The following is a 25,459-nucleotide window of genomic DNA, read 5'->3' on the forward strand; positions in this document are numbered from 1 at the left end:
GAAAATATTCCAGTTTGTATATATTGTATATTATTGTCTTTGATATGGGGATGTTCAGCAATGAACAAGGGAACAAGTGGTAATTCAGTATCACAGCAGGATTACAAGTGTAATAGTGAAGAGGGTTTTGACTTGTTGAATCTTTACTGACTTGGCAACTCTTAACTTGGTGAGTTTAGAATTTCCAGCAATCTCTTTGATACCAGCCAGCAACAAAAGCACACCTCCAAACCTGTGCTTCAACATAAGTTATTCTCATACCTTGAGAAGCATATTTTAAAGAAAAGGCCATGAGCAAACTGAAAACACCCAGTCCAGTCCTATAACCACCACACAACCCTTAAAGCCCATCATCATCGTTAGCTACTCTGTCTGGACTTCATCTACTTTCCTCAACACGTCTCTCCCCATCTTCCAGAACTCTAAGCTAAGTGTAGAATTAAAGGGGCTATTACACGGGGAAAATTTTCCGTGGATCTTCAGTCTTAAATCGTTGAGTTTTGCCTACGTGGACACACTACCTTAGTCTTCCAAATACACTTGCCCCGTTCTCTCTTCTTTCTGTGGTCTCGAGTCTCTTAACTGACACGTTCTCACAATTATAAAGGAAAACATGCAAAATGCTTTTGAACAATGTCTTCCTTGAATCATCAGATCTATTATATGGTCAACGTTAGTAAAAGTGTAGTTGATAGGGTAAGGTGGGGTAAGATGCCCCCCTGGGGTGAAAGGCCCCCCCCTTGGTTTTGTCTTTCTTTTCTCAACCAGTCACATGATCAAGTAGGCAACGCCAACTCTGTGTTCACAGGAACTACTGGAGTAAACAATGGACACTTGCTCTGGTCACAAGGGGACATTTCTTCTTTTTGACTAATTTCTTGCAAGTTTTCAGTGATTTTAATGATACCTAATTAACGACAAAGAACTTTAGAGTTAGTCTGATGGCTATGGATAGTTGCTCTAAGATGTCTAGACCATATTGCATGTGATTATACTCTGTCTACTTACTTGTAGGAAAGATGGTGACATTTTGTGTATATATAAGGTGCCAGGGTAAGAGGCCCCCTGTGCCTTTGGGGTAAGTTGCCCACAGGGAGGCCTTTTACCTCACATGTGGGCCTTTTACCGCGTTATCAGCAAATTGGCAAATGGCCCTGTTTTTTTGTGTGGGGAACTATTTGCTAATAGCAGACCTTCAGAAAAATGGGTCCTATGTCGGGGTTGTAGAAATTGGCCACATGCAGAATGCACAACTGGAGTAGGCCTAGATCTGTACGTATGCCAAAACTGCGAGTCTGATTAGGCATTACAGTATTGCTATAAATAGAATTTGTTGAAGTTTTTGAAAGGAATCCATAAGTGAACACTTTTGAGTTTGAGACTATAAGGAAGTTGGTGTTTTTAACTGTTTCAGATATCAATATTCAACAGAAAGGACATGTTTTATCAATTTAATTGAACATTTAGTTCCATATATTTTTCATGAAAGTAGATGTTCCTTTTGTTACAAAAATTCAGAAGAAAGGGAAGCTAGTCTAATATTACTATCCTAAAAGAAGGGGATACCTTTCAGAAAATTTGAGTGTGTTCCTATATTTCACATCAAGAGAGATTAATAGGGTATTGTTTTCAAAAAGGGAATACATATTATATTTTTATAATGTGAAAAACTATTTTCCTTATGTTTCTGAGTTTTATTATTGTAAGCCAGAGTGGGGTAAAAGGCCTACCCAGCGGGGCTTTTACCCCACATGCGGGGTAAGAAGCCCCCTTTATTATTTTTTTTTAAATTGTCATTATAATAAGGTGTAAATCATAATGAATGGATATAATATATGGGGGGCTCCCGTGGTCCCGTGGTAGTCTCTACCTTGCGCTTCGGCGGGTTGCTGGGACGTGGGTTCGAGACCTATCAGTTACCATGGGGGTGGAAAGGTGGGCTCTTTCTGACACCCTCACCCCGTTGTTGGGCCTCCTCCTTGAAAGAATTGGGTATATCTCTACCAGCTGTCTGGGGGGTTGCGCGGCATGCACCGCCTTCCTCCATTGGTGTATATCCCCAACGAAATACCAAAAAAAGAAAAAAGCTTAAGTTAAGCTTAAGCTTTCAACATAACTTTTTTTTCAATTTTATTGCAAAAAATGTGGCTAAAACAGGCAATCTCTCTTAAGGGGGGCAACTTACCCCACCTTATCCTATAGAACAGTGTTTCTTAAACTTTTTTGTGCAGCGGACCCCTTTTATTAAAATTACTCATGTAGCGGACCCTTTATTATTATAATTTTCCTCTTGAGTTTGAAAGTGTTTGCAGGTCATAATATACTGAAATTACAACTGAATTATTTATTACTGGCTTATCTTCAAAATAAATGTTTATATTTTGCTTAACATAATTTCCACAACATTTGGTGCTACAAAAATAGGAATTTATGACGTTTTGGCCGAAAATTTGACTGAAATCGATATTAAAAATTATCCTGCGGACCCCTTGGAACATTCCACGGACCCCTGGGGGTCCGCGGACCACACTTTAAGAAACACTGCTATAGAACAACGAAAACATGTAAATCTCAGGGTCAACACCGGTAGCGTCTCTCGTTGCCTAGGCAACGGCGTGTTGATGCCACTAGCAGCTTTACATGTTATAAAGAATGATTATGTTAAAGGCTAAATATAATCGTAATGAATATGATATTATCTTTTTAAACATTTTTCCAGTATGGGAAGTAAATTTTGTTCGTGTAGAAATATTACAAAGTACACGGTGATGAACGTAGAGTCGAGCTTCGAGAAAGCCATTCAGTGTGTGGTCAACAGTTTGTGTGTGTGTGTGTAACGCTCTTGCTCCGGGCCGCCGCTGCCGCCTCTGTTGCTTCGTCATGAGTTGCATGGCCATGGCTCATGACTAGGGCCACCTTCAGAACCTTCAGTCCTGGGCGGAGGAAGGAACTTGCTGAAGTCTGACGAGGTAAAAGGACATCAGCAGGAACGCTAGCCTAAAGTGTGTGTGTGTGTGTTATATATATATATATATATATATATATATATATATATATATATATATATATATATATATATATATATATATATATATATATATATATATATATATATATATATATATATATATATATATATATACACACACACACACACATACATACATACATACATACATACATCACGCCTCACCTGTTCGAATGTGAAAGTGGCTCACATAGGTTTTGCCATCACAGTTAAGAGTAAACGCCATAATTAGCCGCATCTAGCAATGCACAGTAGCGTCAAAAATCTGCCACAGATTAACCACGATTGCCGCTCGGGAAAAACCCTCCTGTCTGAAGGGCTCAATAGGCAGTGCACGCGGCCGGTAAATCACTGCCGCGCGGCAGCGTGTGAAGGGCCTTATTGAACTCCAATGATTTCTAAACCGCGCGGGAAAAAACCGCTCGTGTGAAGCGGGCCTAATGTGAATCAAGTTGCGTCTTCAACATATTTCCAAAAGCAGATTACTGTATTTTTTATGTTTGGCATACAGCGCCGGTAGGCTGTCATGATGGGCCCCAGCCTGATAGTGGTGCAGGCAAGTATTTTTACAGTGGAGCCATTATTGCGTGGCTCGTGCTGCTCATCGGAACTTAACTTGATCCTTTTTAGAGAGTCGCTGAGTCCAGCTTGTTATTTGGTCATCAGGATCTTGATCTGGACATCAGTTACTGTGGAAAGGAAGTAGGATAGACCAATTCAAGTATCCTATACCTTCTGGCAGTAAAATACTCCAAAATAATTTGTGGCTTGCTGAGAAAAGTATTAAGAAATTTAATGCTTAGAGAAGTATTTAAGAAATTTAAGTGGGTTAACATGGGAGTCGAGATAAACGGTGAATGCCTCTACATACAACCGCAGATAACATAGTATTACTAAGTAACTCTGATAAGTGTGATTGCTCTGATTGAAGAACTCCACACGAAATAAGTGAAATAAACCTGCAGATAATTATGAATAAAAGAAAGATAAAGTTTAATAATCACTTGGCAGGACCAGAAGCAGTTATCGGGAACGAAACACATAGCAGGGTATAGGAATGCACATATCTAAGACAAACAGTTAATGCAAACCCAGACCACAAAAAAATAAATCTGCAATAAAATAGGAATGGGATGGAGTGCTTTTGGTCAACGTAGGATTATCATGAATAACAACTTGCCAGTTTCATTGAAAAGTGTACAATAGTGTGCTGTCCTGCAAAATCCTAACCTACGGTTCTGAAACTTGGCGCTTCACAAAGTATATATTTAGAAAGTCAAGAAGTGTACACAAAAGAATGGAACGAAAAATGCTGCGTATAATATGGACAAACAGAAAACGACTATCATGAATTAGAGAAAAGACAGAAAAGCACACTTCAATGATTATTATTAATGAAAAAACTTGGAAAGGTTATATCATAAATAAAACCGATGACAGATGGATAACAAAAGTAAAAGAATGGCAACCCAGAAACTTTACGAGAAGTCAGGGAAGGCAAAGGATGAGGTACATCAATGAAATTCGAGCATTTGCCGGAGAACGATGAAGTACACGATCATCAAACAGAAAGAGGTGGAGAATGTTGGAAGTTTTTTTTCTTTTTTTTTTTCCTGTAGTAACCTCATCCTGAATTAATATGATGCCTTCTTACACGCAATAAAATTATGTTACTATTCAAGACACATTGAAGAAAAAATAATTTTCTTTGTGAATCTCACAGTAATATGATTTTTTTTGTCCATGCACAGTAGTAGCAGTGGAAGCACGGGCTCACAATGGACGACCGAACGGTGGACAAAATCTTCTCCGGCAGCCTGGAGACCCTGCCACCTGTCAGTTCAAAAGTGTGCCGAATTTTTACCTCCTCCACATTCACAGGTACGTTGTAGGGCTGGGCAGAAAAAGGAGTCTTGGCGGGATAGGTCATAACGGAGCGGGGTGAGGAGCTGTGAGAGGTTGGTGCGTGGCCAAATGGGCGGGGCAAGCTTGATTAAACACTCAATAATGTGATTTAGATTTTTCTTTTCAGTCCACTGAGCCATGTTTGATCCTTCATCATCATTACAATACTAAAATCGACATTCAATCTTTCTCCTTTATTTTCATAGATATGTTGATGGAGAGGAACACACTGATGGCGGAGGTATATCCGAGGCTAAAGGAGTTCTGCAGGGAGAAACATGGCCTGGAGTTTCAGGTGTGTGTGTGTGTGTGTGTGTGTGTGTGTGTGTGTGTGTGTAATTCAATATCACGGACTTGATCACGAGATGGAGTCATCATCGCCAGCAAGTACCTTCTCGATAAGAGCAAGCTTATTATAGTCAATCTCTGTGTACTGTTGGGACCATTATAGACCACATTCCCCATTTCCCTTGCTCAAGGGTGACAGTAAACACTCCATGTCAGCGGGAAAATCTCGGCCTGAGCGGGGCTGGCACCTCAGCCCAGCTAGAACCTGAAAAGGCCTTAATCCAGTGAGTAATAGGAGCGGTGTGCGTGGGTGGGTGAGGATCGAGCAAAGAATGTGGGTTGTTTCATCCACCTGGAAACCAAGGAAAGAAAACTACATGAAAACGGCGTTGTAATCGTAAAGTGGAACCTACAAGCCTTTTGGCGGCCTTAATGTGTGAATTTCTTTGTCTTGGGCGACTTTGAGATTTCTGCTTGCACCGACAAGTTGGCAAAGAATTATGTGTTGGTCCCCATGGTCTGGTATCAGGAACACCAACAGCTCTCTTCTAAATTTTGCAAGACCCAGGAGGCTGAGAATTACTATTTGTGTTATTGCCATATCACTTTTCAACGATTGTATGGACTAGGTCTTATGCAGCGTTGTGGATCAGAGTTATTGTGAAGCATCTGTTGGGAATACCAAGATCACTGACCTTGCTTTTCATGATGGCTTAGCAATCTTTGCGGTCTTGCTGGGGGCTCTGGTGATGGTTCTCGATGCACTGCGCAAGAAGTCGAAACCCTTGGAACTTCAAGTCTCCTGGGCTAAGATGAAGGGACAGGTGTTTGGAGGCTTACTGGATAAGACAGTGCAGTCATTTAGTGCGTGTTGCGGGGACATTGATATCATGTAAAATTTCACATACATTGGTAGCGTAGTGCAGTACAGAGGCAGGTCTCGTCAAGAAGTACAGGGCTACGCTTACTGGTCTGAACAAGCGCAGTTCACGACAGACCAGTGTTTGTAAACAAAAGCGCCAACTTTTGACGATGGGACACCAAATGACACAACACCGGGCGCTTTCAATACCATGGCATACTCACAAACGAATATGGAATATCAAATTTGAGGCAGCGAATAATAATTTTTTGGGCAAAGTTAAATGATTTTTCTCTTTGATATATTGATTTTTGAGTCTAACATAAAAAAATAACCTAGTGTTTTAATGTTGATCTAAGTATGAAAGTTCTTCACCGAAGTGTGTGTGTGTGTGTGTGTGTGTGTGTGTGTGTGTGTGTGTGTGTGTGTGTGTGTGTTCACATCAAGTAAAGAAAAGGCTAAACCGATTTTCTAGGGGGCATTATTCCATCCTATAAGGACAACTATAATAATTATGACCATCCTCTAGTTTTACTCGTTGCCACCACGACATTACTCTGGTTGCAGAACCCTTACACGAAGCCTCATCTGAGAAACAATGGCTGATTCATTCGCCCCGCAGAGTGATGTACAATTATTTTATCCCTGCCGCAGGTGGTGGACATGAGGTGGGGCGTGAGAGACGAGGCGACAGACGACCACATGACTACCGAACTTTGTATGAGGGAGATTGATAACTGTCAGAGACTATCTATGGGACCCAACTTTGTGGTGAGTTCCGGTGTACAGATCTTTCCTTAAGGGGAAAAAAGGATGTATGTTTTCTGCTTATATTTTGTGTTCTCTATCAAAAAACAGTATGTTCATTATTATGTTCTTTCTTCACAGTTTTTTGGAGGACAGAAGTATGGCTACCGGCCCATTCCGACAGTCATATTGGGCTCAGAGCTGCTTATGTTGCGGGAAGCCCTCATCACTATGGGCGTGGACACCTTGCTTATCGACACCTGGTACAAGAAAGACTCCAATGCAGTGCCTTTTGTCTACATTCTCCAACCCATTTCTTCCATACTCGTCAACTTCAATAACAAAGTTAGTGCTAGATCTTTAGACGCACGCTGATACCCCTGTGCAGGATAGTTCACCGAACGGCGCATGCGTGCATGTGTGTGTGTGTGTGTGTGTGTGTGTGTGTGTGTGTGTCTCGGTAACAATAGTAACAAGGATAAATATACCGTCACCTCACCTGTCATTCCTCCCTGCGCCCCGCAGCGCGTGCCGAAGTTGCAGGCTCAGGACCAGGCGACGTGGTGGGACACACTGGTTAAGATGCAGAAGCTCCTAAGGAAGGCGGCACAGGCATGCTACAACACTCACAAGATGGACAAGGAGGCCATGCATAACTACTTCATGTCAGGTGAGAGAATGGATGACATTAACCTCCCCCCCCCAAAAAAAATAGCCCCCCAACACAAAAAATCTAGATAATCAGCTTATTCTTATATTTTACACAAAAAAAGTAGCTTTACACCACACTGATAAATTAGTTCAACATATGCATACATTAAGTTTTTAAAAACCATTATGATTTTGAGAAAATCGTCAGGCATTTTGTTAATATTGTCCGTACCCTGCCAAGGAGAAACTGAGACTAAGAGCCATTTTCACAGTTTCCCATGATGGGTTAGTAAACTCTCGAACCAATACAAAAGACGTGTAGTGTTCGGTTTTCACAGTCAAGTACAGAAATTTGAGGAAACTATACGGAAAATCTCTTGTGTCTGGTGGTGAGTGAAAACCTCACCATTATGGATTGTATGGGATTGTATAGTTTGGTTTGGGCTGTTACAAAGACACAGTGTCGGACTGTGGAATTATCTCTAAGACACCGAGTACTAAGGCAACATTAGTCAAGCCTTCCTCACTCGCCCATTTCTTGTACACTGCAAGTTAACTTGGACCAACCTAAGACAATTTGTCATAAACACACACACACACACACACACACACACACAGACACACACACACCAAGTAGATAGAGTGTGTGGTGTGTGGAGGACCCGGCTGTACCCAGTGATCGATTATAATGTGCTTGCTCTTGTTGGGAGGGTATTTACTGGTGATTGCAAGTTGAACTCGTGATCAGACCGTGATGGTGAAAATATTATTACTAATTCGCTCCCTTTGTCCCCCACATATTACAGTCACAGAGCGGGAGGTCATTAAAGGGATCCTCTCTGTGCGGAACACCAAGAACCACACACTCGCCCTGGTTCGCTACATCAACAACATCAACCTTCAAAACCTCCGTCGTGCCGCCAATTTCATTGACATCGTGAACAGGCAGATCGACGGGGAGGCAATGAAGCTGCTCTCCGATCTAAGGGACGTCAGGCTACCGGCCCGGATCGAGTCCACTAATTATCACAGGTGAATATGTCGGGAAAGTTAATTTGGATGAAGGGTTATATTTCAGTAATGGAGTAGTGTAAGTGAAACGAAATGTATTTATTTGTTTTTCTATATGTTCCAGTCAGTGAACCCTACAGTATGGACCGGAAACTTGCCCCAGCACTGTCATTAAGCCACGAATTTTGGAAAATCAACCGCTTTGGTGCGAATCGCTATAACTCCCTTATTTCTGGGGCTACAGAAATGTTTTTGGTATCAATCGACGGCAAAATGAAAGGGCTATATTTGTTATTTTTAACCCCCTTTCCCAACCCTGGGGTCGCGACCCCAAGTTGGGTCGCCTAGCGTTTTTCTTGGGGTCGCGACGACCTCAAAATATCTAACATGGTGTTATTATATTATGATAACACATATACAACTAAACTAGTGGGGTCGTGGTCATGTCTAGAGATGCATGATTGGGGTCGCCTGAAAAAAAGGCTGGGAACCACTGTTTGTTAATAAGCGACCGGACTCAAAAAACGACTAGAAAGGAAAAAAAAAAAAATTATATATATATATATATATATATATATATATATATATATATATATATATATATATATATATATATATATATATATATACACACACTTCTTGCGTCGCATCATGATCGTAATCTATTGCGTAAAACTAACATTCTTTTTCTTCAGGTACTCGGTAGAATGGATAGGACGCGAAGGCTTGGCTAAGGAGACTCATGGAGAATATCTTCAGCAATTCTGTACCGATTTCTACAAAGGCATGACCAAACTAATTGATCGTGCCATGAGGAAGGAGGACTCTTCAGCGCAGGGCCAGATCATAACCGAGATTCTGCAACACCTTCACGCCTGCAAGAATTCGGTCACGGTGAGGAAAGATGGGTATCGGGTACACATGTGACTTTGGCAAAGTCCGGGTGTACATGTAGTTTACAGTAACAAGTAGAGATGTATGTTGGCTAGGAAATTATTTATAGAAAGGTTGATGTGCGCACGGTAGATTAAGAGTTATATAAAGATAAGCAGTTTGGTGTGTCGGGCATGTACAGGGATAGGTGGGTGAATGGGGAGGCGGTGGCCGATTGGCGTGGTGAATCCGGGGACCTACGTAGGTTCGAGTCCCACCAATGCACGTTGACAATTTTCAACCATCGCCGAGTGGCTTAAGATTACCCACATGCTGCCCTGATCAATCCTAACTTCAGCGACTTCGGTGGATAGGAGCTCCGGGGGTAGCATGGGCCAAACGAGAGTCATATATATATATATATATATATATATATATATATATATATATATATATATATATATATATATATATATATATATATATATATATATGGAGTAGGTAGGAAGACACCTACCGAACGGGCGCAAGCCACTCCCGGTGAGGTATATATGGGAGGTGAGAAGGGAGCTGAAGCCCTCCAAAGACCCTTCCCATGTCCTCACTAACCGTTTCCCTATTGTCTCACCAACACCGGAGAGTAGTTCAGCATGCTCTCTAAAGACAGATCCTCTCTTTATCCACACCACACTACATTCACACAACATATACACCTTTTCCCAAAATTAAAATTTCAAAATGGCGCACATAAACCAAGCCTCGGTGTCCCCGCCTGGGGGGGGGACCACAAATTCCCCCAGGGAGGACTCCCCTTCTGGCTGCCGACCCGAGAGGTGTCTTGATAACTCCTCGAACCTCTTTCTTCTCAATTTCTGCAACATTCGCGGTCTTCGCTCTAATTTTCATTCTGTGGAACATCATCTCTCCTCCTCTAAACCTCACCTTCTCTTCCTTACCGAAACACAGGTTTCTGAGGCTACTGACAACAATCTCTACTCTGTTCCCTCCTACTATCTCTATCCTAAATTTCAATCCAAAGCTAGATGTTGCTCCTACGTGCGCAACGACATCACTTGCTCTCGTGCCCACGACCTTGACTCTTCTGAATTTTCCACCATCTGGCTAAGACTTCATTGTCACTCTATTACTAAATACATCTGTGCTGTTTATCTCTCACCTAACTCTACCAACTATGTAAAATTCTTTGACTATTTGAATTCTAAAGTGGAGCACATCTTGACCCACTCTCCCTTCGCTGAAATCTCCATCCTAGGAGATTTCAATGTTCACCACCAGCTTTGGCTTTCATCCTCTTTCACTGACCATCCTGGTGAACAAGCCTACAACTTTGCTATCCTCAACGACCTAGAACAGTTGGTCCAGCACCCTACACGTATTCCCGACCGTCTTGGAGATCGGCCCAACATTCTAAACCTCTTCCTTACCTCAAACCCTTCTGCTTATTCTGTCAAACTGTTCTCTCCGTTGGGCTCCTTCGATCACAATCTTATTTCTGTATCCTGTCCTATCGCTCCTGTACACCCTCTGGACCCACCGAAGAGGCGATGCTTCTGGCATTTTGCTTCAGCTCGGTGGGACGACCTGAGGATGTACTTTTCCGATTTCCCGTGGAATGATTATTGCTTCCAGGATAGAGACCCCTCTGTGTGTGCTCAGCGCATCACAGAGGTGATTGTCTCTGGAATGGAGGCATACATTCCTCGTTCTTTCTCTACTCCTCACGCTAAAAAGCCTTGGTTTAATCACGCTTGTTCTCGTGCTGTCAATGATAGAGAGGTAGCTCACAAAAGGTACCAGAGCCTTCAAACTAATGCTAATTATGAACTTTACATTTCTGCCCGAAATCGTGCCAAATCTATTCTCCGACTAACCAAAAATTCTTTCATTAATAGAAAATGTCAAAACCTTGCTTTCTCTAACTCTTCCCGTGACTTCTGGCATCTAGCCAAAAACATCTCCTCCAACTTCACTTCTTCATCTTTCCCTCCACTCCTCAGTCCTGATGGCAACACTGCCGTCTCATCTATCTCTAAGGCTGAACTCTTCTCTCAAACATTTTCTAAAAACTCCACTCTGGACGATTCTGGGCATATTCCTTCTACTCATCCCCCCTCTGACTCCTTTATGCCTGTTATAAAGATTCTTCAAAATGATGTTTTCTACGCCCTCTCTGGCCTCAATCCTCAGAAGGCTTATGGACCTGATGGAGTGCCTCCTATTGTCCTTAAAAACTGTGCCTCCGTGCTGTCACCCTGCCTGGTCAAACTCTTTCGCCTCTGCCTGTCAACATCTACCTTTCCTTCTTGCTGGAAGTATGCCTTCATACAGCCTGTGCCTAAGAAGGGTGACCGCTCCAATCCCTCAAACTACCGTCCTATAGCTTTACTTTCTTGTCTATCTAAAGCTTTTGCCTTAACCGGAAGATTCAAAAGCACCTTTCCACTTCTGACCTTCTATCTGATCGCCAGTATGGGTTCCGCAAGGGGCGTTCTACTGGTGATCTCCTAGCCTTCTTAACTGACTCTTGGTCATCCTCTCTTAGCCGTTTCGGTGAAACTTTTGCTATTGCGCTGGACATATCAAAAGCTTTTGATAGGGTCTGGCACAAATCTTTGCTTTCTAAACTACCCTCCTACGGTTTCTATCCTTCTCTCTGTACCTTTATCTCCAGTTTCCTTTCTGACCGTTCTATTTCTGCCGTGGTAGACGGTCACTGTTCTTCCCCTAAATCTATTAACAGTGGTGTCCCACAGGGTTCTCTCCTATCTCCCACTCTTTTTCTGTTGTTCAGTGATGATCTTCTTTCCAAAACGAACTGTCCTATCCATTCCTACGCCGATGATTCCACTCTGCATTATTCAACTTTTTTTCAGGAACTTAACGACTCAAGGCTGGAGGCTGCAGAACGCTTAGCCTCAGCCCTTACTATTATTTCCGATTGGGGCAAGAAGAACCTGGTGTCCTTCAACGCCTCGAAAACACAGTTTCTCCACCTATCCACTCGACACAATCTTCCAAACAACTATCCCCTATTCTTTGACAACACCCAGCTATCACCTTCCTCAACACTAAACATCCTCGGTCTATCCTTAACTCAAAATCTCAACTGGAAACTTCATATCTCACCTCTTACTAAATCAGCTTCCTCGAGGCTGGGCGTTCTGTACCGTCTCCGCCAGTTCTTCTCCCCTGCACAGTTGCTGTCCATATACAGGAGCCTTGTCCGCCCTCGTATGGAGTATGCATCTCATGTGTGGGGGGGCTCCACTCACACAGCTCTTCTGAACAGAGTGGAGGCTAAGGCTCTTCGTCTCATCAGCTCTCCTCCTCATACTGATAGTCTTCTACCTCTTAAATTCCGCCGCAATGTTGCCTCTCTTTCTATCTTCTATCGATATTTCCACGCTGACTGCTCTTCTGAACTTGCTAACTGCATTCCTCCCCCTCCCGGCCCCGCTGCACTCGACTTTCTACTCATGCTCATCCCTATACTGTCCAAACCCCTTATGCAAGAGTTAACCAGCATCTTCACTCTTTCATCCCTCACGGTGGTAAACTCTGGAACAATCTTCCTTCATCTGTATTTCCTCCTGCCTACGACTTGAACTCTTTCAAGAGGAGGGTATCAGGACACCTCTCCAGTATTTGATCTTCCTTTCGGCCACCTCTTTTGTTTCTTTTTTAGGAGCAGCGAGTATCGGGCTTTTTTTTTTATTATTTTTTTCTTTTTTTTTGTGCCCTTTAGCTGCCTTCTTTGTTGTAAAAAAAAAAAAAAAAAAAAAATATATATATATATATATATATATATATATATATATATATATATATATATATATATATATATATATTATATATATACATTATATATATATATATATATATATATATATATATATATATATATATATATATGACGGCAGCTACTACAAATAAAATTCGCCTGCGCTACTGACAGGCTGGGGTCGCCCAAGAGACCCCTCAAGAGAGCCTACCGGCGCTATAGGCAGCAATTAAAAAAAGGGTCAACACATTATACTGTAATATACTTTGCGACATGCTTGTAAGAGTAGTGCTGACATGACATTTGAAATAGACGTCTCGTGTTAGAATGCGCAGCCTGTAGTTCATGGGTCCATTAGCAGACACGCAGAGGGATTATTTCCTTTTCCAACAAGCTGAAATATATGAGATTATAAGTTTACCAAGACTGCAACAAAACAATGTAGTAGGTAGTCATGTACGCTTTTGATATTTATGATGAATTAATTATTAAAATAATGCATAAAATACTTTTATTTGTTTATTATTTCATCTGCTTTTGTTTAATTCTTGCCTATGTTTTCTGGTATGAAAAACAGGTGTTTTATGGGAGGGAGGAAGAAGTCCAAAAGGTGAAAGACTACATCACGGGTCCGTCGGTGAACCCGTTGCTGCTGCATGGTGCGGGGGGCTGCGGCAAGACCTCTCTCCTCGCAAAATGTGCCTCCAGCTGTGTCGAATGGCTGTCGCACACCAAGCCCATATTGGTAATCCGCTTTGTCGGAACCTCCCCGGAGTCCACGGCCCTCACACCGCTCCTTACTTCCATCTGCCACCAGGTGAGTTACCGACACAAAACTACATTGTTCATATTACTGTTCCACCCATGACTCCCGAGCGGGTGCAATGTCTCACTGCCCAGTGTACTTCTTTTGGAGACCAAAATTTATTTAATAGATGAGTTCCATAAATCTTCTTTTTTCTACAGGAAAGGAAGCAGCTCAAGGCCATAAAGTGTAGAAAAAAGCCCGCTAAATGCTGCTCCTTAAAAAAAAAAGATAAAAGTAGAGAGTGTCCAAAAGAGAGGTCAATTTCGGGTGGAGAGGTGTCTTGATACTATCTATCTATCTGTCTATATCTCCGACGCCTTGCTCCCTCGCGGGAACTTTCCTCCAGGGGGTGGCCGCGGCAGAAGTGTCTCCATCTCTCCCCGTTCTGGCACTCCCTCTCAGCACATTCAATCCTGCTACTTCCAACTCTCTCGCTCCAATACTCACTCACCCTATTGATCCACTTCATAGGGAGTCTTCCCCTGACATCCCCTCCCTCAATCCTTCCCTCATACACTCTCTTCACGAATTCATTCTCCCCATTCTCATCACGCACAGACGTATTTTGTAATAGAATGACACTGAAGTCTTAGCCAGATGGCGAAAAATTCAAATGAGTGAAGGTTATGGGAAAGTGAGCAAGTGATATATTATTGCGCGCATAGACGAAGCATCAAGCTTTGGATTGAATTTTAGGATAAAGATGGTAGGAAGGAACAGAGTAAGGACTACTGTCAATAGCCTCAGAGACTTGTCTTTCGGTAAGAAAGAGAGGGTGAGGCGTAGAGGACGAGAGATGGTTTTCCAGAGAATGGAAATTAGAGCGAAGACCGCCAATGTTACAGAACTTGATGAAGATAAAGTTGGAAGAGCTTTCAAGACGCCTCTTTTTGTCATTATCAATAGTGGAAACTAACCTGAAGACATTTATGGTCCCCCCCTAGATAAGGATTCCGAGGGATGTTTTTTTTAACCAGATTCATAACAAATTTTGAGGAACTAGTATGCGCTGCGTGTATGTAGTTTGGTGTAGAAAGTAAGAGAACTTGTTGTTAATGAGACATGAATGATGAAACATAAAATGAGAACATGGAAGAGTCTTTGACAGGCTGGCAACACCCTCTCTCTTCCCATGCTGAAATAGACCGCACCGGCTTATGTCCGTTTCGGCAGTTGTTGACCTGCCTGCTTACCCCAATAACTTTTCTTGTGGAAATCAGTTCCCTAAATTGTTAAAGGTAAAAGCTCTGATGACTTGCAACTGTTAGTCTCATTATTGTCCCGATATAAACCCATTCTTATGCTGTTTCATATAAAAACACACTCAGAACACACTCCTTTTCACTTTCTATTAATGTATCATACGAATCCATGTTCACCAATGTCTCTTTACTCCATTTAAAAAAAGCAGCATCGTCACTCTCTTGAAAATATTCTGTAACTCAATGTCAGCTGCAAATGTCCTGCTATTCATGCCGATGCCTTTTCTGCAGATATCCTACAACTACATGCTGCCCTTTGAGGACATTCCTGACGACCTGGTCCCTCTCACCGCCCACCTGAAGGAACTTCTCAACTGTGCCACGCCTCAGATGGTTAGTGGGTGGTAAGAGTGCTGATAACGGTGGCAGGTGTAGACTATGACTGATGGTTGCAGCGTTGAGTATATAATTATAGGGTAACAGTTGATGAGGGATTACAGTGGTCGTATAGACTATACATTTCATCAAGTGACCTTCGGCGTGGATGGCAGTATTAGCGGATATCATCGCCGTCACCTTCACACTCACATATTGTTAGCCGTCAACTTCTAAATAAATTTTAAATACTGTTTACATTTAAATATATGATAAGACCATGTAATTCTAGGAAAGATTCGTTTTTTGAGCACAAAACAATAGATAGACCAATAGATGTTCCACAGTGACTCTGGTCCACAACTCTGCCTGGTAGGCCCAGTCCAAACAAGTGTTGAAAATCAATGGGGCAAGGACACAGCCCTGCCTCACTCTCGCACTCATGGGAAAGAAGCTGGACAAGCTCCCCCAACACTTCACAGCACTCTTAGTCCCGGAATACAGGCCAGTCAGCAAACCAATGTCCTTACTGGAATCCCTCAGGGTCGCAGGAGATCCCAGAGTGCCTCGCGATGCACTGAATTAACGCCTTGAGATCGACATATAATGCAAATATTCCCTGTCACGTCGGTGCTCCGTCAGTACGCTAAGCGCTAGGGTAGCCTACGATCAGCTGTCGACTTGCAAAAAAAGACCTAAACTATATATTTTTTTTCGATTTACAAAGAACAATGAAAGGTTAATTATTTGTTTCAATCACATTTTATAAAAATTATTGAATTTACACGTGTCAGACACCTCATTCGGTAAGCCAGCCACACCACCGCCTGTCAGCCACTTGGCCCTACAAGTGGTTATATAAACTTAAGGATATTATCGTATTACCTTATCTTTTTTCAGCAAAGGATGCAGCTCAATGGCAAAAATAATAATACTAAAAAAAAAGCCCGCTAATCTGGTTATCTGCACAAGTACAACCCCTCCGACTTGCTATAATTGCTATAATATGCTATACTTGTTTTCTAAGCTACATGTGCTTATTATTATTATTATTTTTACGTCTTCGCCTGTAGCGCCAGTAGGTTTTCTTCAGGGGCCTGGTGGTCGGCCCAAGCCCGTCATGGAGCAGGCAATTTTCATAGTTGCGCCATTTATGCTTGGCTCATGCTGCCCCCCGAAACTCATTCTTGATTCACATGGACGGTTTCCTCTAGAGTCCGGGTTGATGGGTGGTCTTCAGGACAGCATGTGGGTAGTCTTAGGCCACTCGGCGGTGACTGAAAAATCCCAGGTGGTAGCGGGCGGATTCGAACCGACGTCGTCCATGGCGCGGTGAATGCGGGGCCCGCACGCTAACCACTCAGCCACCGCAAATCTCTCCGTTTTTCTTTATAAAAAAAATAGCAACATTTCTAGTCTATCTACACAGGTGTACCCTTTCCTCTTTCCTAAAAGAGGCTGCACTTGTGCTACAGCCTACAAGTGGTTACAAAATGAACATATGGTGTTAGTAGTTCCAGATGAAGATCCAAACCACAGTCACACGCCATGTGTCGAGTAAAGAGGTAGTAATGAGCCGTCAGTGAACAGCGACACTCATGTGCAGCTGTCAACGACGAGCGACTCTCTTGTATCAGTCAGGGAGCCCATTGGCCTACATTTACACTGTTGGGAACGAAGGGTTTGATGATGTTGATCGGTTGCTACTAATATGGGAATGAAAAATTCTGAACTTCAGCATTCTTGGGGTTTAGAGGGGGCAGACCCCCAAGCGCCCCCCGCAAAATAGGCCTTTATTTACACTTTGGAGAACAAGACTGGAATTAACATGGATCAACACCATTGTACTACTGTACTGAATTAGGGCGAACTTGAGTGCGAATGCTTTGGTACCTTCTGTGAGCTGCCTCTCTATCTTTGATAGCACGAGAACAAGCATGATTGAACCAACTCTTTTTAGCATGAGGGGTAGAGAAAGTACGTGGAATGTGTACCTCCATTCCAGAGACAATCACCTCAGTGATGCGCTGGGCACACACAGAGGAGTCTCTTTCCTGCAAGCAGTAATCATTCCACAGGAAATCGGAAGAGTACATCCTCAGGTCGTCCCATAGAGCTGAAGCAAAATGTCAGAAGCATCGCCTCTTCGGTGGGTCCAGAGGCTGTACATGAGCGATAGGGCAGAATACAGAAATAAGGTTGTGATCGGAGGAGCCCAACGGAGAGAACAGTTTGACAGAGTAAGCCGAAGGGTTAGAGGTTCAGAAGAGGTCTAGAATGTTGGGCGTGTTTCCAAGGCGGTCGGGAATATGTGTAGGGTGCTGAACCAACTGCCCTAGATCACTGAGGAAAGCAAAGTTGTAGGCTTGTTCACCAGGCTGGTGAAAGCCAAAGCTGGTGGTGAACATTGAAATCTCCTAGGATGAAGATTTCAGTGAAGGGAGAGTGGGTGGTGTCTTTGTTGTTAGTGCTATTGTTGGTGATGATGTTGGTGATGATGGTGTAGGTGGTGCAGTACAAACAGCCAAAGTGTATGTAGTCTTACTACTCACCTCACCTCGCGTCTTCTTCCCTCCGCCAGCCGCTGCTCATCTTCCTAGACAGCGTGGACCAGGTGACGGGGGCAACGGACGCCAACAGGATGTCGTGGATACCCACGCGTCTCCCTCCTAACGTAAAGGTAACAGCCATGTAGCTCTGAATGCATCTCTAGGCGTTTCTTGTTCCATGATGATAAAGCTTTCTGTTGCAGATTTTTTTTCTTCTGATTTCTAACCAGCTGCTGTCCATGATGGCGAGTCACACTGCATTTTCTTTTTCTTTCCTGGGTTATCCATTTAGCATGACAATTACCATATCTAATAATGGGGCCAGCAACAAAGCACAAGCGATGTCTGAATGACGCGGAAATGTAAATGTCATTCTATGAACTAACCAAACCTGCCTTACAAGCCTAACCTACCTAGAGATAGTAATCTATTGCCGTAAAGCTTGTAAATTATTGCCGTTAAATTGGTAACCTATTACCGTTAATTTGGTAATGATATATCTCTTATCAATTGAGCTTTGGCACGTTGGCGGCGGGCCTCCTCGAGGCACCCGCATCGGGCGAAACTGCCGTGAGTGACGGGTGGAAGGCAAAACCCACGGGAAGGAGTAGGGTTCCCTAGCCCCTCCTCTTGAGTTTGGCGTGGCCGGTGAGGCACAGAAGCGGCGCTTGCCCTTTATTTGCACATACAGAGCCAGATGTCTCATATTATATATATCTGAAATGAGATGAATTGCAGGGATTTGAAAAGCCATAGATCATTCGAATATGATCTGACTATACTGTTTGATACAAACTTGTCTTGTCGTGGGCTTGTATAGTATATTATCGATACAAATCGGCATGTTTGGAATTTATAAGGACTGAAGGTTTTTTGTATTCATAAAAATTCAAATGTTTTATTGAAAAGCTAGCTTGAATATCTATCACAGCAGTTTTTACGTATTCACGAACGAGAAATGCGCAGATGCCACATCTTTCAAAATTCCCGCTTTGTTGATGGACAGATGAAATGAAACCGACTATATAGTAGCGGTGGTAGTAGTAGTAATAGTAGTAGTTGTTGTAGTAGTGATAGTAGTAGTAGTTATAGTAGTAGTAGTATGAGGAGGAGGAGTCGCAGGAGTAGTAGTAGTTGTATTAACAGTAGCAGTGGTCGTAGTAACAGTGATAACACGTAGTAAGGAGCAAAGTCAGAAGTAATGGTGGTGGTCCCGCAGATCGTGGTCTCGTGCGTGTCTGAGGAGGGGGACCCGGAGCTCTCCAAGGACTATATATTGCTGAGGCGGATGATCGATAACGTTGACAACTTTCTCGAGGTGACGGCGCTCGGCGAGGACCTGGCCATGGACATTATCAAGTGAGAGGACGAAGATATACGAATTAAAAGGGAATACTGACATAACGGGAAGGGAAGGAGAGAGGATGATAGTAATGAGTGTTTAACATCAGCGCATGCAACTTTATTTTATCATGTAGTACTAGGACCCAACAAATTGTACCCGTTAATTGTTTAGCCTCTGCGTTTAAACATATTTCTCACATGCTTGTGCTTGTGTTCCTTGCTGCTAACCTGCCATAGACGCAGATATTGCTTGAGGAGGTTAGTTAAGTGATGTGCTAACCCGTGTCCAGTCGATGTTTTCATGGGTGTTCATATAGTGATGGACGAAGTGGCGGACTAGATCTCTTCCAGCAATGAAAAGTAAACAGCTCCCCAATCCCAATCAGTTCGTCGGTTAATCGCAGTCTCAAAGGATGATGCCATCACCTAGGAATGATGAGCTTCTCTCTCGTATGACGAGCGGTAGAATGGAGCTCTTTTAGCAACTGAAAGCAAACATCTATTGATCTTGCCTGATTGGAGATGTTTCCCACTCCAGCCGTAGCTGCAGGAACTTAGACTTGAAAGAGGCCGTTTTGGGGAACATTGTAGCTCTATGTTGTGCTAATAGAATATCAGAAAAGAGGGAGAAACTATAGTGCAGCAAACAGTGTCTCTCAAGACGCAGCGACAGGGGAAGCTTCACTTAATTTTTTTCCGTGGAGCAGTGGTCAAAGTGCCTGGCTACGACTCCGCGGGCCCGGGTTCGAATCCCGACCCCGGCAGTCGGCGTTCATCCTCCCTTTCGGGCTGGTCCATAAATGGGTACCTGGGGAAACCTAAGGAAGGTAAACTGTGGTTACGTGCTAGTCCCAGATTTCACGTTTCACGTTTCTCGGATAATGGGTTCTCTTACCTACCACAGGCTCAAAGGGAGACACGCACCGCGAGAGAGTCTGGCAGGACAACTGGCAATGACTTGAAGTTTTTTTTTTTACAATAAAGGAAGCAGCTCAAGGAAAAAAAAATAAGAGAAAATAAGCCCGCTAATCACTACCAGTATAAAAAAAAGTTTAGAGAAAATAGAGTGGCCAAAAGAGAGGACAATATCGTGTAGAATGGTGTCTCAATACTCTCCTCTTGATAGAGGTCAAGTCGTAGGCAGGAAGAAATACAGACGCAGGAGGATTGTTCCAGAGTTTGCCGGTGTAAGGGATGAAAGAATGATGATGCTTGTGAAATGCCAGAATTTTCTCTTTACAACACTCCCACACGACAAACCGCGTGTAACGAAACACACGAGAAATTAATCCAGACAAGGAAAGGTTTGCCGGCGCCGGGGATCGAACCCGCGACCAGCGTAACGGGAGAGCCACTCCTTTACCAGTCGGCCAAAGAGGTACCCCCCCTGGTTAAGTGGGTTATGGGAGGCTCGCCCATCAGGCAAGTCGTGTCACTACACTTGTTAAATCTTGCTTAAGGGATTTAGACAGTATAGGGATGAGCTTGAGTAGAAAGTCCAGTGCAGCGGGGCTGCGGTTGAGGGGTACGGATGCATTTAGCGAGTTCAGAAGAATAGTCAGCAAGAAAATACCGATAGAAGAGAAAGAGATGCAACATTGCTGCGGAATTTAAAAGCCAGAGGGCCGATAGATAGAGGAGGGGTGTTGATGAGACGAAGAGCCTCGGACTCCACTCTGTCCAAGAGTGCTGTGTGTGTGGAGCCCATACACACATGAAATTAATATATAGTCCATACGAGGGCGGACAAGGCGGAGACAAGGCGGAGACGATACAGAACGCCCAACCTCGAGGAAGCTGATTTAGTAAGAGAAGAGATATGAGGTTTCCAGTTGAGATTTTGAGTTAAGGATAGACCGAGGATATTTATTGTGGAAGAAGGTGACAGCCGAGTGTTGTCGAAGAATAGGGGATAGGTGTTTTTTTTTAATTTTTTTTTTTTTTTTTTTTACGTCGTTGCCTGTTGCGCCGGTAGGCATCTTCCTGGTGGGGCCTGATGGTCGGCCCAGCCCGTTCTGGCGCAGGCGAGTGTTTATAGTGGCGCCATCTTGCATTGGCTCATGCTGCCCCCCCGGAACTCGTTCTTGATTCACTTGGACGGCTTCCTCTAGAGTCCGGGTTGATGGGTGGTCTTCAGGACAGCATGTGGGTAGTTTTAAGCCACTCGGTGGTGACTGAAAAATCCGAGTGGTAGCGTGGGGATTCGAACCCGCGTCGTCCATCACGCGGTGAATATGGGCCCAGTACGCTACCAGTTCGGCCACTGCCTACTGGATGACTGTGTCGAGCTGATAGATGAAGAAATTGAATTTCTGAGGCTTGAAAGACACCAAGTTCCTCTTGGCCCATTCAGAAATGATAGTAAGGTCTGAGATTAAACGTTCGGTAGCCTCCATTTTAAAATCGTGTAGTTCCTGTTGGGAGAGTCTTTTGTCAAAAGATGTCGAATAATGCAGAGTAGAATCATCGGCGTAGGAGTGGATAGGACAGTTTGTTTTGGAAAGATCATCAATGAACAACAGAGAGTGGGAGAGAGGACAGAGCCCTGTAGGACACCACTGTTGATAGGTTTCAGCAAAGACATAGGAAATAATTAGTTTACCAATAAAAGGGTAGATGGATAAGGTTTGGTAGTTAGTGGAAACAGGATAGACATTTTCAAGAAACGTTTAGATCAGTTCATGGATAGTGAGGTTAGGTGGGGTCAGATTTATAGGAGCTGCCATGCATAGGCCTCTTGCCGACTTCTTGTGTTTTTATTTGCCGCAGGAAGTGGATGTGCACAGCTAAGCGGGATCTGAATAACTACCAGTGGCGTGTGGTGAGCAACGCTATCTCCCGCTGCTCCCTGCCCATCTTCGTCAAGCTAGTATTCGCTGAGATATGTCGATGGAAGAGTTACAGCAAGCCACAAGACACCTACCTCGCTTCCAACGTAATGGACTCCATCATGATGCTCTTCTCCAAAGTGGAAGTCAAGGTGAGAACGAAGAGGTGAAGAGGTGAAGAGTAGGATAACGAACGTTTCGTTTCATATTACCCCTCAAAGCAGCATACGATCTTGCCATGGTAGGCTTCCCATTGATGAAGTGTAGTAAGGCTGAAGATAGTTCAACTGGTACTTTGCGGCCACTGTTGCAGTGTTCTCTATACCTAGTATTGGCGGCTAGGATACTTCCTTTCTTCCAGATCCCAGATGTAAACAAATGTTACTCAGAATCCACTCCATCCCTCAGGGTCACATGTTGACTTCGGTATCGGATCCACATTAAGCTGTGTGGACAGCAATCAATGAATCAATGACTCGACTCATTTTCTTTGTGCTGCCTATAGCGTCAGAAATGTTTCTTGAGGGACAACGGGTCCATGCCCATTATTGGCGCAAGTGATACTCTCTGCCCATGAGCCATTCGGATAATACTCGTCTGTGATCTGGATTTGGAGCAGGGATTCTTCAGAAATCGAAAGGCAGGTCTCAGGTCGTTTGCATTTAGACAACCCTCGACATCCTCAGCGAGACGTTTGACATACTTCTCCTTATCACTTCTCAGAAGGGTTCTAGTCCATCATGACGGAGTACTGTATCGCCCCGACTCCCCAGCCAGCCTAGCACCACTGCTCTATATTCCCCAGTGTCTTCTTCGAGGCAATGCCTCTCCTAGACCTTGGGCGCTCTCCAATGCACTCCTCGGCAGCTTTGTGAGTTTTACGTTTAAAGGTATCCCGCAACTCTCCAGGGTCCACTAAAGTACCAAGCACTTCAAACCAGTTTGAGAGTGTCACCGCATACCCCTGAGCACACGCCTTGTCCCTCAGTTTGTCAAAATTTAACCCTGGCGGGTTGCATCTTGAGAATTTATTGGACCTGATGCGTATCCTCAGTTTTGCAACAAGTCTGTGGTCGGTAATAGAGAACTCAACACTCTGGAAAATCCTAAAGTTCTGGAGGATCCTCCAACAAGTACTAACAAGGATATGATCGATCTCATTTGCCACACCGGGAGCATTGCTGTACCAAGTCCAGCGGAGAGGCATACGTCTCTGGAACCAAGACTTAGCAATCATTCAGCAATATTCTGGACTTTGCAAAGTTCATAAGTCAACTGTCTACATTTCTGGTGCCAGAGTCATGGGGACAACACATTGCCTCTTTCTCTGTGCCAGTAACTGCATTGAAGACGCCCAAGACAACTAGTGTGTCGCGTGGGAGGCACTGGTCAACTATAGATCTTGTCCTAGAACATCTTTTTCTCCTCAAGTTCGCAAATCTCGGTAGAGGCGTACACTGTAATAAAAGATACGAAACCCAAGGTGTGCTTCAGCCTCACTAGCAGCGTGCGCTCCTCAATCTCCAGAGAATTGCAGTCGGTAAGGTGTAGCTATAATTACTCCTTTGCACTCTGTCCTGATCAGTAGTAGGCATAATCCCTACTACTGATCTCCCCATAGCTGTAATGACTTGTGTCAAACCAGCCACTTCTCCATGAGACTGATTCGACTTATATTACCTGCATAGTCCGTCAACGCCAACTCCGGCTACATCGGCGTGTGGCACGTTAAACTGGAAGCCGATCCTGCTCATCGATTTGTCTCTGTAAGAGACAATCCTGAGTGGAGGAAGCCAAGGGGACGCCCACAGAGTTCGTGGCTTGATCAAGTCGATAGATCCTGCCAGGAGGTACTCAGGATAGGAAGAGAGCCTGCATGGAGACTTGCCCGGAGAAATCCCTGAACCTGGCGTCGAAGAGTGGGCGACGCGACGTCCTCCGTCGCATGTCCCTATTGATTGTGCTCATTCATATCCTTTTTATTGTTCTTAGAGTGTCACCTGTCTATATCTTGCAATGCTCAATACCCTTAATTTCCCCTATACAGCATGGGCGTTTGCTGGTGTCTCACGCTCTCGCCTACATTACTGCCAGCAAGAACGGTCTGTCCGAGTCAGAGCTGGAGGACCTCATCTCCCTCGACGATAAGGCAAGTGTGTGTGTGTGTGTGTGTGTGTGTGTGTGTGTGTGTGTGTGTGTGTGTGTGTGTGTGTGTGTGTGTGTGTGTGTGTGTGTGTGTGTGTGTGTCAGAAAGAGAAGCAGGGCCAAAAATGGCCTTGCCCCCATCCACTTTTTTCTCTTCTCATTCTCCCCTGGCCCCTACCCCTTCCTCCTCTCCCTCATCTTCCTCTTCGTTCTCCTCCTCCTCCTTCCCCTTATCTCTTCCGCTACAGCCGCTACCCTCTCACCTACCTACCCTCTTCCCCGTTCCACACAGTCCCACCCTGTTACCACCCCTCCCTCTCTCTCCCCACCCGTGCCTCCTGTTTCAACTTCTCTTTCAGCCCCTGACGCCGTTCCTAGGAAAGTCTTAGTTGTGGGGGACAGTCAAGTTAGGCTCATTGACAGGTATTTTTGTTCAAGGGATAAGGGAAATAGAGTTAGAGTTTGCTTTCCCGGGGTAGGTATTCAGCACGTTTCTGACAGGATCGAGGATCTTTTAGCAGGAGATAGTACTCAGCCAATCGTCTTCTGCAGTTTCGGTGGCAATTATATCGGTAGAGTGGGAAGCGAAGAGATATATAGGCGCTTTAGGGAATCGTTCGCTAAAGTGAGAGACTTCGGGGGGTGCCGGCCGTTTGTGGTGTTTTGCCAAGGAGAGGGGTAAGTGAGGGATGGCTTTCCAGGACCTTAGCAGTAAACAGCAGGCTGGCGAATTACTGTAAGCGTAATAGTTGGCTTTTCATTGATAATTGGGACCTCTTCTACGATAAAGGCACCTTGTATGCCAAGGATGGTGTGCACTTGTCACTTCAGGGGGTTGAGGTTCTCGCAGACTCCCTCGAGCGATCACTTAGCACCCTGTAGGATTTTTTAGGGTAGGCGAGGGGGGAGGGCCTAACATTAGTGGCTATGCATCGCAGAATGGGACTAGGGAGCTCAGGAATAATCGAAAGGATGTAACAACCTAGCTTTCTCTAATTCTTCCAGAGACTTCTGACACTTAGCCAAAAATATCTCCTCCAA

General features: G+C 44.0%; 1 protein-coding gene across 1 annotated transcript in view; it reads left to right on the forward strand.

Annotated features, from left to right (window-relative positions):
- The first annotated feature begins 2,728 nt into the window (after positions 1-2,728).
- Positions 2,729-25,459, forward strand: part of LOC126981355 (NACHT and WD repeat domain-containing protein 2-like) — a 48,720-nt gene continuing 25,989 nt past the window's right edge. Inside the window, exons 1-14 of the mRNA XM_050832374.1 lie at positions 2,729-2,969; positions 4,780-4,909; positions 5,140-5,228; positions 6,738-6,854; positions 6,972-7,175; positions 7,356-7,500; positions 8,288-8,513; positions 9,188-9,386; positions 13,745-13,984; positions 15,469-15,570; positions 18,134-18,232; positions 19,321-19,460; positions 22,215-22,425; positions 24,321-24,422. Of these exons, the coding sequence (XP_050688331.1) occupies positions 4,807-4,909; positions 5,140-5,228; positions 6,738-6,854; positions 6,972-7,175; positions 7,356-7,500; positions 8,288-8,513; positions 9,188-9,386; positions 13,745-13,984; positions 15,469-15,570; positions 18,134-18,232; positions 19,321-19,460; positions 22,215-22,425; positions 24,321-24,422 (1,977 nt within the window). The 5' untranslated portion in view covers positions 2,729-2,969; positions 4,780-4,806. The remainder of the gene's footprint in view (positions 2,970-4,779; positions 4,910-5,139; positions 5,229-6,737; positions 6,855-6,971; positions 7,176-7,355; positions 7,501-8,287; positions 8,514-9,187; positions 9,387-13,744; positions 13,985-15,468; positions 15,571-18,133; positions 18,233-19,320; positions 19,461-22,214; positions 22,426-24,320; positions 24,423-25,459) is intronic.

The sequence above is a fragment of the Eriocheir sinensis genome, chromosome 47 (assembly GCF_024679095.1).
Source record: "Eriocheir sinensis breed Jianghai 21 chromosome 47, ASM2467909v1, whole genome shotgun sequence".
NCBI classification, from domain to species: Eukaryota; Metazoa; Arthropoda; class Malacostraca; order Decapoda; family Varunidae; genus Eriocheir; species Eriocheir sinensis.